General features: G+C 41.6%; 1 protein-coding gene across 1 annotated transcript in view; it reads left to right on the plus strand.

The window, feature by feature from the left end:
- The window catches only part of shisa8b (shisa family member 8b), a 45,614-nt gene that overhangs the window by 1,997 nt on the left and 28,617 nt on the right, over positions 1-15,000 (plus strand). Inside the window, exon 2 of the mRNA XM_034106671.2 lies at positions 1,394-2,071. Coding sequence (XP_033962562.1) covers positions 1,416-2,071 — 656 coding nt within the window. The 5' untranslated portion in view covers positions 1,394-1,415. The remainder of the gene's footprint in view (positions 1-1,393; positions 2,072-15,000) is intronic.

A 15,000-nucleotide genomic window follows, 5' to 3' on the forward strand; every position in this document is an offset into this window, starting at 1 on the left:
TGGCGGATATTCGCCTTTATTTGGAACAACAAATACACTGAACAAAAATATAAACGCAACACTTTTGTTTTTGCTCCCATTTTTCATGAGATGAACTCAAATATCTAAAACATTTTCTATAAACACAAAATAACCATTTCTCTCAAATATTGTTCACAAATCTGAAAAAATGTGTGATAGTGAGCACTTCTCCTTTGCCGAGATGATCCATCCCACCTCACAGGTGTGCCTTAGGCTGGCCACAATAAAAGGCCACTCTGAAACGTGCAGCTTTGCTTTATTGGGGGGGTCCGACAACCAGTCAGTATCTGGTGTGAGGGGTAGGGTTAGGGTTAGGGTTAGGGTAATGTTGTGAATCAAGTGGCCCATGGTGGTGGTGGGGTTATGGTATGGGCAGGCGTATGTAATGGACGACGAACACAGGCCACTCGATTCATAACATTACCCTAACCCTAACCCTACCCCTCACACCAGATACTGACTGGTTTTCGGACCCCCCCAGACCCCCCCAATAAAGCAAAACTGCACGTTTCAGAGTGGCCTTTTATTGTGGCCAGCCTAAGGCACGCCTGTGCAATAATCATGCTGTCTAATCAGCATCTTGATATGTCACACCTGTGAGGTGGGATGGATTATCTCGGCAAAGGAGAAGTGCTCACTATCACACATTTTTTCAGATTTTTGAACAATATTTGAGAGAAATGGTTATTTTGTGTTTATAGAAAATATTTTAGATCTTTGAGTTCATCTCGTGAAAAATGGGAGCAAAAACAAAAGTGTTGCGTTTATATTTTTGTTCAGTGTAGGTGAGGGAGACAGTCCTGCCACAAAAGTCCAAATTCAGGAATCAAACCCAGGGTGCTATATACAGTATCATGCGTTGAAGGCAACGATGTACAAAATAAAATAATCCTTGTTTTAATTAGGAATAGTTTAAAAAAAAAAAATGCATCTGTGCAACAAGTGTTGTTTTTGCATTTACACCACATGTTGTTGAAAAATCCTTTATTTAAAGATGATCTGATGGCATTTTCGCATTTTTTGGAGAGGGGACAGTGTAAAAAAAGGAATGAGAAAAGGGGTATAACATGAAACATCGAGGAACAAACAAATGGCATCGTCTAAAACTTTTCTTTTAGATGAAGCTTTTACTAAAGTACAAACAACTGTGAACACACTGACTGAATCTCTGCTGTCATGATATTTATCTAATATATCATATTCAAATTACTTGTATATAGACTCTCCAGATTTTCATTGACATATCTACACTAGCTATGTACACATGACGATAAAAGCCTTGCATCTTGAAATGATAACCATTTTCCTCCCAAGGCTCTGAGATAACCGTGATTTCCTTCTTTTCTCTCTTTACACCCGTCTCAAACTGAAGCCTTTTGACTCCTCCTGGCATCATGGCACCCACCAACTCTTCCTCCTGCCTCCTCTTCCTCCTCCTCACCTTCCTCTTCCTCATTCCTCCCCCCGCCCTCACCCAGGACCCCTCGGTCACCACGGCAACATCCTCCTCAGAGGGCGGCGAATCGTTGACCATCCCGACCGCCGCTCAGTCCAATCAGACGACGCCCAGCAGCTACGCGGAAGAAAAAACGACTCAAGACTCTCTTCTGGAAACGGGGGTGTCCACTCCTGCCAGCGGGGGGGAGGGGGGAGACGACGAGGACGCCGTCCCCTCAGGTGGGATGCGTTGCCAAGGTTACTACGACGTGATGGGCCAATGGGATCCGCCGTTCAACTGCAACGCGGGCGTTTTCCTGCACTGTTGCGGCACCTGTTTCTACCGGTTCTGTTGCCAGTTCAGAAAGCAGCGCCTGGACCAGAACATCTGCTCCAACTACGACACCCCCATCTGGGCCAACACCGGGAAGCCCGCAGCAACCGTAACCCAGGGGGGAGACGATCTGGACCGGGACCGCACGCACCTCATCGTCTACATCATCTGCGGCGTGGTGGCCATCATGGTGCTGGTCGGCATCTTCACCAAACTGGGCCTGGAGAAGAGTCGCAGGGGGAGTTCAGCGGGAGGTGGAGCGGGGGACATCAACTCCAGGTGAGGAGAAAGACGGAGGGCGGGGAAGGCGTGTTTCCCTTCAAATGACAAGCTAATGTTTTAAAAGAACTTTTGAAAGGAATTGGAGTTACGCGTGTTAAGATCGGGCTTGTCGACTCGTAGCATTGCCTTTGTGAAGTTGGCGCTATAGGCTACGTGCGGCTGTAATCTACAAGTCAAATAAGCAGACATTACAAACAAAACAAGTCTCTGGCAACTATCTCGGGGTGAGGTCCCAAAACAGAAATGCAAATAGTGCGAAGTGAGTTTTCGTCAACTGGTTTGGAGCAAATGAACTTGTTTAAGTTGGTGCTATAGGATACGTTACCTGCGTACAGTCGTTACCTGCGTACAGCCAGTTGCGAACTGGAACCTTACACCTTGTTATCAAACAATCTTGGGAGAGCGAGAAGTTAAGCAAACTTCTGAAATGAGTAATATATGATGTGCAGATGAAACTGGCTACACCTAGTTGTGTAAGAAGTTGGCGCTAAAGGCTACGCATAAATGTAATAAAACCAGATCTAACATCTTATGAGAGAAACATGGAGAGAGGTTTGGAGCAAATCAACTCAGTTCCAGTTTCATGAGAGCAGCTCCATCTCACAGCGAATGGAGTCAAATAAGTCCAAGTTGGAAACAAAACATGTCGCATCGGTTTTACTATTTAACCATCTTACGGGAGAAAAAACGGGCCGAGGTCTTCAGGAATTGAAGCGAACTTTTGAAATGTTGAAAAAAATAAATGCAACCTATGTGGAGCGGGTAATTTAAGCTACAGCTAGTTTTGTCAGAGGTTGGCACTGAAGGCTGCACACGGCTGTAATCAGCAGGTACACAGATATAATGAAGAGGTGGTTCCAATCATGCCATCAAGCTGTCGAGAGAAACGGAGAGAAGTTAACTGTGTGCCTTAAATGTATTCTCTATCTGTGTCACACACACACACACACACACACACACACACACACACACACACACACACACACACACACACACACACACACATGCACACACACACACACACACACACACACACACACACACACACACACACACACACACACACACACACACACACACACACACACACACACACACACACACACACACACACACACACACACACACACACACACACACACACTCTCCCGCTGCAGTGGTTAAATACGTGGTCCAGGGTTCAATCCCGTCCCCTCAGGAAATCACTAAAGCAAACTGCGCACAGCAGGGGCTCAAATCTCCCCACTTTCATCTCTATCTGGAGATAATTCTTCTTGTCTCCTCTGGCTTTTCTCTTTTCTGATTTTCCACGAATCTCCATTTCATCCCGATGAGTTTCTTCGTCACAGATCACACTGCACCTGTCACTCAAAACCTCTTAACTCCACATCTCATGCTCCATCCTTTCTGCTCCTTTTCCTGCAGCCTTCCCACTTCTTTTCAACCCTTTTTCTCCAAAGAGCCGAGGCCAGTTTCAGCCGCTCATCTTTACTCACTCCTCTCCTTCCTTTTCATCTCGCATGTCTCACTCCTCTCCCCCCCCCCCCCCCCCCCCTTTGCATGTTTTTACTGGTGCCTTTTTATTGGAGAAAGTAGAAGGCCATAATGGGGCATTGTTGGCTTGTCGATGGGATTTTTAGTCAGGGGAAATTAGGGAAATGTCAAGTCAATTAACATCACATACTGTATGGTGGTAGCTAATAACACATTCTTTATAGGACATTCATTCATCGTTAATCGTTTGCATTTTAGTGGAGAAAGTGGACAGAGATAATTGGGCATTTTGGTCTTTGGATGGGATTTTCGGTCGGGGAAATTGGGGAAATTAAATCAAATAACTTGAACAAAGCAATGTAATAACACCTGCAGACGTATTGGTTACTAACAAGACATGCATTGATGGTTATTGGTTTGCATTCTAGTTGAGAAAGTGGAAGGATAATCGGTCAGCGTTGGCACGGCCGCGGATGAGATCTTTGGTGACAGTTCGGGGAGAATTGGGCAATTTAAAATCGGATAACTTTAAACATTAGAAACACCTGCAGACTGTTCATAGTTGGTTGTCTTATCAGGACACACTTTATAAGACATGCAATGATGATTAATGGTGAATACTGTTCCAGTTGAACTTAAAACCTGTACTAATAATAAATCGTTTTCTTGTGGTGCAAAAAAAACGATATTAAGCAACCAGTCATGCCAACGTTAATCACACTGTAATCTGATTATTTATTTTTTTAACTGAATTGTATACTATATATTAGATATTTGATTTAAGTGTATTTGAAGTGTACTAAGTATTATGTTCGTAACCTGTTTTAAAATCAGGCTTTAAAATTGTTTGACTGATAGAGATCATGCAATGTTATTATTTGTTTATTGATTGTTATGAACCTGCGATGGAAATGAGCTATTAGCTATAATCTGGCATATCTCTTCTCTTTGCTGAGATGTTTTGTATGCATGGTCCTTCTATAAATAAATACAAATACAAACATTTTGAGTGAAAAAGGGGAAAGACATAATGCATTTTTGGCCTGTAGGTGGGACTTTAGGGACACTTTTGGGGAACATTTGGAAAGCGTAAAATCATATATTGCCTAACATCAGTAACATCAGTTGAATGAAGCAACTTTTTGAATCAGACGTTCCTAACAAGACACGCTTTGAAGGTTAATGGTTTGCATTTTAATTGAGAAAGTGGACAGAAAAGGAGCTCCAGCTGCTCTGCTAACCTGAGCGTTGGATAACCCACACAGCAGGATTAATATCCCCCCCCCCCCCGCCCTCTCCTCAGTGAGCCCATCTCCACAGATTAGCGCTCCCCCTCCTCACGATTTAACACATTTCACCAAGATTACAGCTTCACCGTTTCTGGACTCATCGCCTCCTTCACTTATTAGTGACATAACTCCCTGGTTCCAGAAGTGAACGTGCAGCTGAGGCCTGATGTTCTGCATGCATGTTAAACGTCAACAAACCCAGAACATGCACCTGCACGTTTCTCTCCCATGGTCTTCCTCTCCTCATCCTGCGAGCAGAGGATGATGAACGCTGCGAAATCCCAGCTCTCCTGAATCAGCTTTGAAAGTTAAAATCCAAAATGATCCTCCTCACACACACACACACACACACACACACACACACACACACACACACACACACACACACACACACACACACACACACACACACACACACACGCACACACACACACACACACACACACACGCGCACGCACACACACACACACACACACACACACACACACACACACACACACACACACACACACACACACACACACACACACACACACACCTGTGAACACCTTCAGTGGTCTAAAGTAATTAAGTATATTAACTTAAGTTCTTAGGAAGATAATAAGATATGTGTACTGAAGTTATTACAATCAATTACATCAATAATAAAAGTGCTTGTTCTTGTGCACCAGTAGATTTTGGAAGCCAATAGCGTACTATTCGCATTAAAATATTGCACTATTATAGCATACACAAAGATAGATCATCTAATAAATAAACATGAATGCATAAATTACCATAATCCAGGAATCTGCATTGGACTATTTATTGAATTTTTACTTAACACAAAATATTGATTACTTCTTCCACCACTGCCCACTGTGATTGGTCAGATGTCCCGCCCCTTAGCCTATCACGTTGCAATGTGTTGGAGCGTTAGCCAATAGAAGCGCGAGTATTATGTGCCGTTTACACGATAACGCAAACGGTTGTATCCGCAACTTTTCTCTTTCGTTTAGCCCATTCGTTCACACGAGGCCGTAACGGAAACGGACCCCGCAAACGATAACGGGTCCCAAGGTGGATAGATCTGGGGACGGAACGCTCTGGGGGGCAAACGGCTCCGTGTGTACGCCCTATACAATCATTTCCTGATAACGATGAAGCCATAGCCCCGCCTCTCCCCGCCTCTGCTGCTCACTGCTGTAGCATGGTCAGTAGCACTAGCAGTAGCTACTGCTAGTGCTACTGACCATGCTACAGATGTTAGTGCAAAATCTACAGCTCCTCTACCACAACCATCAGCAATAAGTGGACATGAACTACATGTTGCTAAATCCACCGTGGAGAATAAACAGAAGGGCAACCATGGCAACCATGCTCGGGGGTCTTCTTCGCTGCTGTTGGTGTATTTTGTGGCGGAAGTTACTACGCCACTTACAGGCCCGGCATATGTACTACAGCGTCTCCAGTGGTCTTGTGTGACCGGACACGTTAATGAGCCGAATGCGTGTGAACGGAAGACTTGAAAACGAATTAGGTGCGTAAACGCAAACGTTCCCGTGTAAATGGGGTCTTACAGTACATACTGACGTCACTATATAACAGAAGTAAACAAAGGAGTCCAATGGAGTGAACACAGGGGTGTTAGCCTTTGCAGACCGTTGACATTTACTTGAGCCTTTACAACACACTGACTACAGGAAAGGGAAAACCCCAAAAAGCTTAATAGGGCCTCTTTAGGTTCATCATAGGAGTACTTCTTGTGTACCAGAGAGTGGCGCCTTGGGGTCACATGTGTCCCGTCCAATGAGAGGCCTCCGCTCTATACACAAAGAGTAAACAAACAACAACAATGACCTTCAGGGTTTACAAACATGCACTCTGTGATTTACTACTAAAAGATAGTGGGGGCGTTCAAGTTACACGAGCACTAATGTTCATCCACTAACTAAAGAGAGGGAGGCCAGGAACCAATGGGGGGGCAGCGGAGGTCACATGGTTTAGGCCTATATACAGTGTGTGTGTGTGTGTGTGTGTGTGTGTGTGTGTGTGTGTGTGTGTGTGTGTGTGTGTGTGTGTGTGTGTGTGTGTGTGTGTGTGTGTGTGTGTGTGTGTGGTTTGACTGCCCTGCCCTGATTTGAGGCGGACAGATAAGCAATACTCAATAAAAACATATGGAGCTAAACTCACGGGAATGCTTTTCCATTTCAGCCGCTCTCTTTCTCCTACACACACACACACACACACACACACACACACACACACACACACACACACACACACACACACACACACACACACACACACACACACACACACACGCACGCACGCACACACACACACACACACACACACACACACACACACACACACACACACACACACACACACACACACACACATACATCACTTCAGGGGACATTACATTGACTTACATGCATTTCCTAGAGACTTACCCTAACCCTAACCAAGTCTTCACCCTAAAATTAATGATACCCCTCACGGGGACCTCCAATTTGTCCCCATAAGGGAGGCGAGTCCCCACACGTGACTGTGTACACAGATTTAGGTCCCCACAAGTATAGTAATGCTAGGCCACACACACACACACACACACACACACACACACACACACACACACACACACACACACACACACACACACACACACACACACACACACACACACACACACACACACACACACACACACACACACACACATACACACGTTATGATGACTCCAGGACTCAGGGTCATGGTTTATACTTCGAAGGGCGTTTTGTCCCGGTGATGGGATTTTTAGCGACAGATTTGGGGGAAATTGGGAAATGTTATTGAGCATTAAGTGCACATAACGTCCGTAAAACAAAGTAATGTTTAGAAAACTCACTACACCTTCAGGCTGTGCATAATAAATGCTAGTTGACATACTGTAATTGTAGGTAACGATATCTTGCAGCATTATAAGTAAAATAATGATCTTTAATCAATTGCATGAATATTCATATTACGGTAATTTAATATTTTGTATATGATTCTGAAAATGGCCATTACGCATAAAAAGTACCTTAACTTTTACTACTTTATTATTTTTGATGCCTATGCTTTTCTACTTTTACTTAGGCAAGATTTTGGATGCAGGATTTGTAACGGTAACGAGTATTTTTACAATTTAGTGTCGCTTAAGTAACTTAAGTAACATATATGAGCACGTCTTCCACCTCTGCTAGTCACTACATGTTCTAGCAATGCTGCGTACATGAATAAAAACCATTAGTGAGAGCTGTACTGGTATCTCAGAATTCCTTTGCATTGGTATTCATCCTCATGCGTTGTAACTCGCTTCGTCTTTCTGACTACTCCCTAATCTCTTCTGATGGCTTATTAGAAAGAGAGGAACTAATGTCCCTTCATAATGACTTACATTAACGTCAGTCTCCATGACTTGTTAGAAAGCCATTACGTCGTAGATTAAGGGTCACGAGTTTCTCCGTTTTGAATCAGATCTGTAGATAGAGAAGGAGGCTGGATTATCATAATCTGCAGGGGGCTGCTGTACGAGCAAAAAAGACAACATCAAAGCAAATTGTTAAGTAAGAAGATACCAGCCATCGGGATCTTTTTCACAACGAGGCGAAAATACTTATATAGCATTATGGAATGCTATAATTGGCCATGCGTAACTCAACTTACAAAGTAGGTCTTCTATGGAAGTCGTGCCAAAAATATAGACGCAAACAAAGTCGTTGTGAGTTTTTGTAAACGTATATACACTGGATGCTTATTTCTCAAATTGAACCAACTCATCGAAGTAATATATAAAGTGTTTAGTAATATTTAGAGAGGCCTTATTCTGCTTTTTTGGTTTTCCCTTTCCTCTAGTGCAGGGGTGGGGAACCTTTTTCCTCTCAAGGGCCATTTCAATTTTTACAACATCCTTCGAGGGCCGTACAAATTATTGAACTCAACGTCTGCTTAAAAAACTAAAATCACAGCCCATTGATTTCGCCTTTCTTTCATGCTGTGCAAAGAAAAAGCAACCTCTTAATCCATATATTTGACCACCAAAACAGAAATATATGGACACAAGATGTGTGCAAATGTATTTAGTTTCATATCCATGTGGACATAATTTAAGTGGGGGGGGGGGGGGATCTAACCTCATCTAGGGGGGTTTGGGGGCATGCACCACCAGGAAGATTTGTTTTGAATGTTGAAGTTAAAAGCATCAATCTGGTGCACTTTGAGAGTAAAATTAATAGATCTATGGATACATCTCTCAACACATATGAAACAGAACTGTAAACAGATTTTTTTCTTTATGGATATTTTACAAATCACTTCCCTTTTAAACTGTATTCTTGTTTAATAATAACTTCTTTTTTTTCCTGTCATATAGTATGTTATACCTGTTTACTTTATTCTCTTATTTTTTGATAACTATAATGATCATATAAAGATGTGCCTTTACCTCACTGGTAGTAGAAAAAGCTTCTTATATTTGTTAGCATAGCTAGCTAACCAGATGCTAATAACAACACAGTTATTGACCGTATGATCAGTATGACAGATGAACAGATCGCCACTGGGCTTTCAACTAAAGACACAGCCACGCAAAAACTGCGGCATGTGTACGGCTCCTTATGGCTACTGACATTTGTGAAGCCCCGGCCCGGAGCCGCTTTCTGGTGCTCTCCGTCAGAACTGCACCCCTGTCAGACGAGACACATACCACGTGATGACACGTTAGGCTCGTGTTGTGTTCAAGGACCCTGACCTTGCCCAGGAAAAACAGGCACTCGCTTGTTTAATTATTCTGCGGTCTAGATTTCTTTTCTTTTTTGCGTGTGTTTATAAATTACCTCGAGGGCCGTACCAAATGGTCTCGCGGGCCGTATACGGCCCGGAGGCCGGAGGTTCCCCACCCCTGCTCTAGTGTGTTTTGGTTTGCAAAGGCTAAAATCTCAAAGTTCTTCTAAAGAATGAGCGTCCCTTTTAAATGAAGAAAAAACATATCTTTAGGTCCCAATATTTCTTTCCTTATGAGTATTATGCAATGGTATAATACATTTAAGAGAACACACGTTGTTTAAATGCAAAGATATTCGTCACCAAATTGTCCACATTGCACAAAAAGTAGTGCTCTGATGTTGGATGTTACTATGGATAATGCAAAACAGATCACACTGTGCTGATTGCATATGTTTTTGATAAATTCAGATTTTAAGGTTTGCAATTTAACATTTTCTTAAATGTTTGCAAATATATAGCAAAACAATAAACCCCTGTTTCACGATTACCAGATTCTTGCCCAAACACAGACATAATGTTGGACACACGGCATTGAAAAGTGTGAGAATACACACACATATGCACTTTTCTGATGAGCTCTCCCTCTCATGTCCTAGCTGCTATTTTTACTCTGACTTCCTCTGGTTTAGGGAGACAGGAAAAAGATGCTTGAGGCAGGAAGCATGTGAGATAATAGGAAGTTAAAAGAAATGGAAGTTTATAGCGAGTTTCCTCAAAGTTTCCTCATTGTCTGCTCCACTTTGTTTGCCTTGTGATCACCTGCAGGGTTGAGCTGTCACTCTCTGTCACCTCTCACCTCTCACTATGTGTGTCTGCATGCATGTATGCCTGCAAGTATATGAGTTAAAGTGTGCACATGTATGCGCGCATACATAGGTCATCACTTTGCACATGTTCCTCTCAAAGTAAAAGGACATATAGGTTGACATCTTCCTGGGTGAATCAGATGTGACAAATGTCCCCTGCAGCTGCTTTACTTTCCTCCGTCTACTCGTTCCTCCTCAGAAACACATTTGGGTCAGCGCCCAATGACTCCATTTCGTCTATTTGCTGTTTGTCTCTGTGTTTATCGGGGCTGAAGCAAGAACTGTTGACATCTGAAAGAGTTGAACGACTGGCAGCTTTTTTTATCCGCCATTCCTTGAAGGCTGCATTTCCATTTTTTAAGGCTGTATAAAAAAAGCTGACTCCCAGATGAACAATCTTTGTCTGTCACAGTCATATCAGTCAAAAGTGAAGTTCATACGATCAGCAGACACATTGGTCCCTGTGGCTCCATTTCATCCTCCTCCCAAACTTATAATGGGCCATCTGTCTACAGCTTCGAACAGGCTTGAGAACTAGCTAAAAACAACCCCAGAAAAACGGTGTAAGCTACTTGAAAACTTTTGAATTTAGCACAAAACTTTCAAGTTGGATGAGTAAGAGAAATCCCAAGGGAGCCAGAGGGGAAGCTAACAGTTAGCTAGTTAGCACAAATAAATCTCATATGGCATCCAACAGCTGAATAATACCTACATTAAACTTAATTGGGTACTTAAGAACTGAAAGATGACCCAGGGAATACTTTTATTTAATTTTCAAGGTGGCTTAACAATAGAACCGCCAACGGAGTCAATTTGACCCAGAGCCGTTTTATATTGTATGTAACTTTTTTTCAATAACATATTAAAGTCTCCCAGTCCGTGACTTTTCCTGAAAGTGTGTTATGTAGCACCCTATGTTGTTAAAAAGTGTCAATATGAAGTCAGATTGAAGAAATCGCCAAAAAAATTGCCATTTATACCTATTTCCGCCAAGCGGGTCATATTGACCCCACCCCTTTACGCGCTATTGATTTTGCGTGTAAACAAACATGACGTATTGCTATAGCAACTCCTTTTGTCTACTGCGGTTACTTATAGATTGAGAGATAGATTGAGAGAGATAGATTGATAGCGACAGTCTGTAGTGAAGGAGCGCGCTCCCGCTCACAGGAGACTGCTCGCGCTGCGCTCTGCAGCAAACAGCTGTTTGCTTTTCACCCAACAACGACAACCGCCTCACGAAACGCAACAATTTAACAAAATTGCTTGTCAAAATACCAATACCACAGGACCATTTTTCTTTTTAAAGCAATACTTTTACCTTGAAAATCAATGCATTCTAATGCTGGGTCAATTTGACCCCGGTGGCGGTTTTAGGTATAAAAAATCTCTGGCGGTTCTAGTTAAACAAAGAAAAAATCATTGACCTGTTAAAGAAGGGAAGCTACACAAATTAGCTTGTTAGCATGAAAACAGCTGGAGTTGCAGCCTGGATTTATTAGCTGAATAATAATTATAATCCAGACAATCATATACTGTGTATGCTACTTAAAACCTGATACATAATCAAACAACTGTACTGCACACTTTAAGTAAAAACATTTTTTTAATCCGTAACCTGTGCTAGAGAAGGAAAGACAACAAGTTAGCTTGTTAGCATGTTAGCGAAACCACAAAGATGCTCCCCGACCTCGCAGTGGGAGACGATTAATAACCAACAAAACAATAAGAGAAGTAGGCTACAGATCAACAACATAACAAAAGCAAAAGATAACGATTCATAACATAAGAGATACAACTCGTATAATAACAGTATGAACTAACTAATAGCAAATAAAGACAAAGTCATGATGAAAGGTGTTACATCATAAAACCTCCTGCCCTCATCCTGCTGAACAATAACCCACACACTGCAGCTTTTACTTAAAAACGTATTATGTGTGTGTCACCATTAATCCTGTATGTCAAGCATTTGATAACCACAGCTCTCTAATGTCTCAGAAATGATTTAAATGTAGGTGTAAATACTCAATTGCCTCCAGGTGTTCTGGGGCAGTTTGATGACAGAAAAGCACACAGAAAGCATTTTAACAATTACGTTATTTAAAATACAAGATAATGTGCATGACATTTCAGTCGCAAAAATCTAGCAGAAGCGCCTTGTTTGTGTGTGTGTGTGGCGTGGTGTGTGTGGCGTGGTGTGTGTGTGTGGCGTGGGTGTGTGTGGACTAGCATTACTATACTTGTGGGGACCTAAATCTGTTTACATAGTCACGTATGGGGACTCTCCTCCCTTATGGGGACAAATTGGAGGTCCTCATAAGGGGGATCATTAATTTTAGGGTGAAGACTTGGTTAGGGTTAGGGTTAGGATAAGTCTCCAGGAAATGCATGTAAGTCAATGTAATGTCCCCTGAAGTGATGTATACATGGTGTGTGTGTGTGTGTGCGCGTGTGTCAGTAATCGTCAGTGACAGCGAGACTGACTCTGACTGTAGTCAGTGTAGACGAGCGGAGGGAGCGATGAGTGACAACAGAAGGGGAATAAAGAGATCGTGACACGGAGATATCTGTCACTGTCGTTTTACTTCCAGTGGATTATCTGAAAGTTTTGTCTTTATAGATAAATCACATGAAGGGTCTTAAACTAACTGGGAAGAAGAAGATCTCTGATCTGCCCTTACGTATATGACATTTAAAGTAGTGACTTTGATCTGTCAGTGTTTATTATTTGAGATACAGAAGCTTCTTTGTCTTTTAATGGCCATTTTTATACCAGGGTATCATCAGAAAAATAACAGCAGACAAACATATTTTAATTTGACTGCAGAGGTGGATCTTTTTGATTTGAACTAGAAATAGACTGCACTACTTAAGGTGTTTCTACCTAAATACCTTAAAGGTGGGGTAGGTAAGTTTCAGAAACCGGCTCGAGATACACTTTTTGTTATATTCCATGGAATGCTCTTAACATCCCGATAGCAATGAATATCTGAAGTGCTTTGACAAAAAATCCATTAAAAAATGTCATCTGTAGAAGCCGTGATACTGTAAAAAGTACAACCAATGGCCGACCTGCCTGTCAGCCTTCCATCGGGGCACAAACTTATCTCGTGCCCTCATTGGTCATGTGTGCGTTCGTGTGTGTTGGGGGAGGGGCTCTGTGAGGAAGCGGCAGATTTTCACCGGTTGTGTATTTTCAAATTCTAGCGATCTCGAGCCGGTTTCTCAAACTTACCTACCCCACCTTTAAGTATTAAACACCTTAAAGTGATCATAATAATAATTATGATTATTAATCTTAATTTTACAACTAGAATTTGTCTAAAACCTTAGTTCATAATAATAATAATAATATGTGTTATTGTTATTATCAATAGGCTATATTTGTCGATCTATTAATTGTTAATTTCTTTAAAGTTGGAGATAATTTTAATTGTTTTATAAACTTAATAACAACATCTTTTATTTGTTTATTTGCATTTCATATTAACAAACTGCAAAGTAACTAGGAACTAATATTGTAAGATGAATATAGTCGAGTAAAAAGTAAAATTTGTCTCTGAAATGTAGTCGAGTAAAAGTATAAAACCGCATAAAATGGATTCCATTGTATAGTTGGTAAAGTGCGTGAGTCCATGTTATTGTTTAACTGTAATATCAGATATAACGGTGTGTGAAAGTGGAAAGATAAAGTGTCTGTCCTGAATGTATATGTCTGTATTTAGGACATTTAACATTACATTAATCCATGGAGTCACTGCAGCGAGACACACAGAGGACTTACTGTAATATTAACTAATCGTGTGTGTGTGTGTGTGTGTGTGTGTGTGTGTGTGTGTGTGTGCGTGTGTGTGTGTGTGTGTGTGTGTTGTGTGTGTTCTGGATGGAGTAATTGATTGTTAAAGGACATTAGCGTGGTCTCATCTCACTGCGGCTGTAATGTGATGGGAGAACATGGAGGTATAATGAACTCAGGATCCTCGCTGTTACATAACGAGTCATAACGAGTCCTGGGAGAAGAAACCATACAGTACGCACTTACAGAATATATAAATACCACGTAGTCCTTACCTCTCTATGGTCGGGAACAAGAGGAACCCTTCTCTATACATGCTTTTGTGAAATTGCAAACCAAATGAGTAAATGTAGAGAATGCCGTCTGCACATGTTCTTGTTTAATTGTTGCACATTAACAGAAAAAAAGGTTGTTTAAGATAATTACCTACAGACAAAATCATGATGTTTGAAGTCTTGTTCAGAATAGTGGAAAGAAGAACATCCAAAATACACATTTAGGCGTTTTTTTTCTTACCAATATTGTCTATTTGGGCCTGTACCTTTTATATATACAGTCTATGGTCTGTACACGTCTCCTACATTCACCAAAAGTCAGAATTAGCATAAGATAATGCCTCGTTAAAACATAACCTTTAGAGAACTTGTAATATAATAAATACTGGTCTTAATGTCAGTACTTAACTGGGAAAGTTAGATGATGATATTAGTTCAATCGTGTTTTACTTAACTAACCTGTAGT

The sequence above is a fragment of the Pseudochaenichthys georgianus genome, chromosome 19 (genome assembly GCF_902827115.2).
Source record: "Pseudochaenichthys georgianus chromosome 19, fPseGeo1.2, whole genome shotgun sequence".
NCBI lineage: Eukaryota > Metazoa > Chordata > Actinopteri > Perciformes > Channichthyidae > Pseudochaenichthys > Pseudochaenichthys georgianus.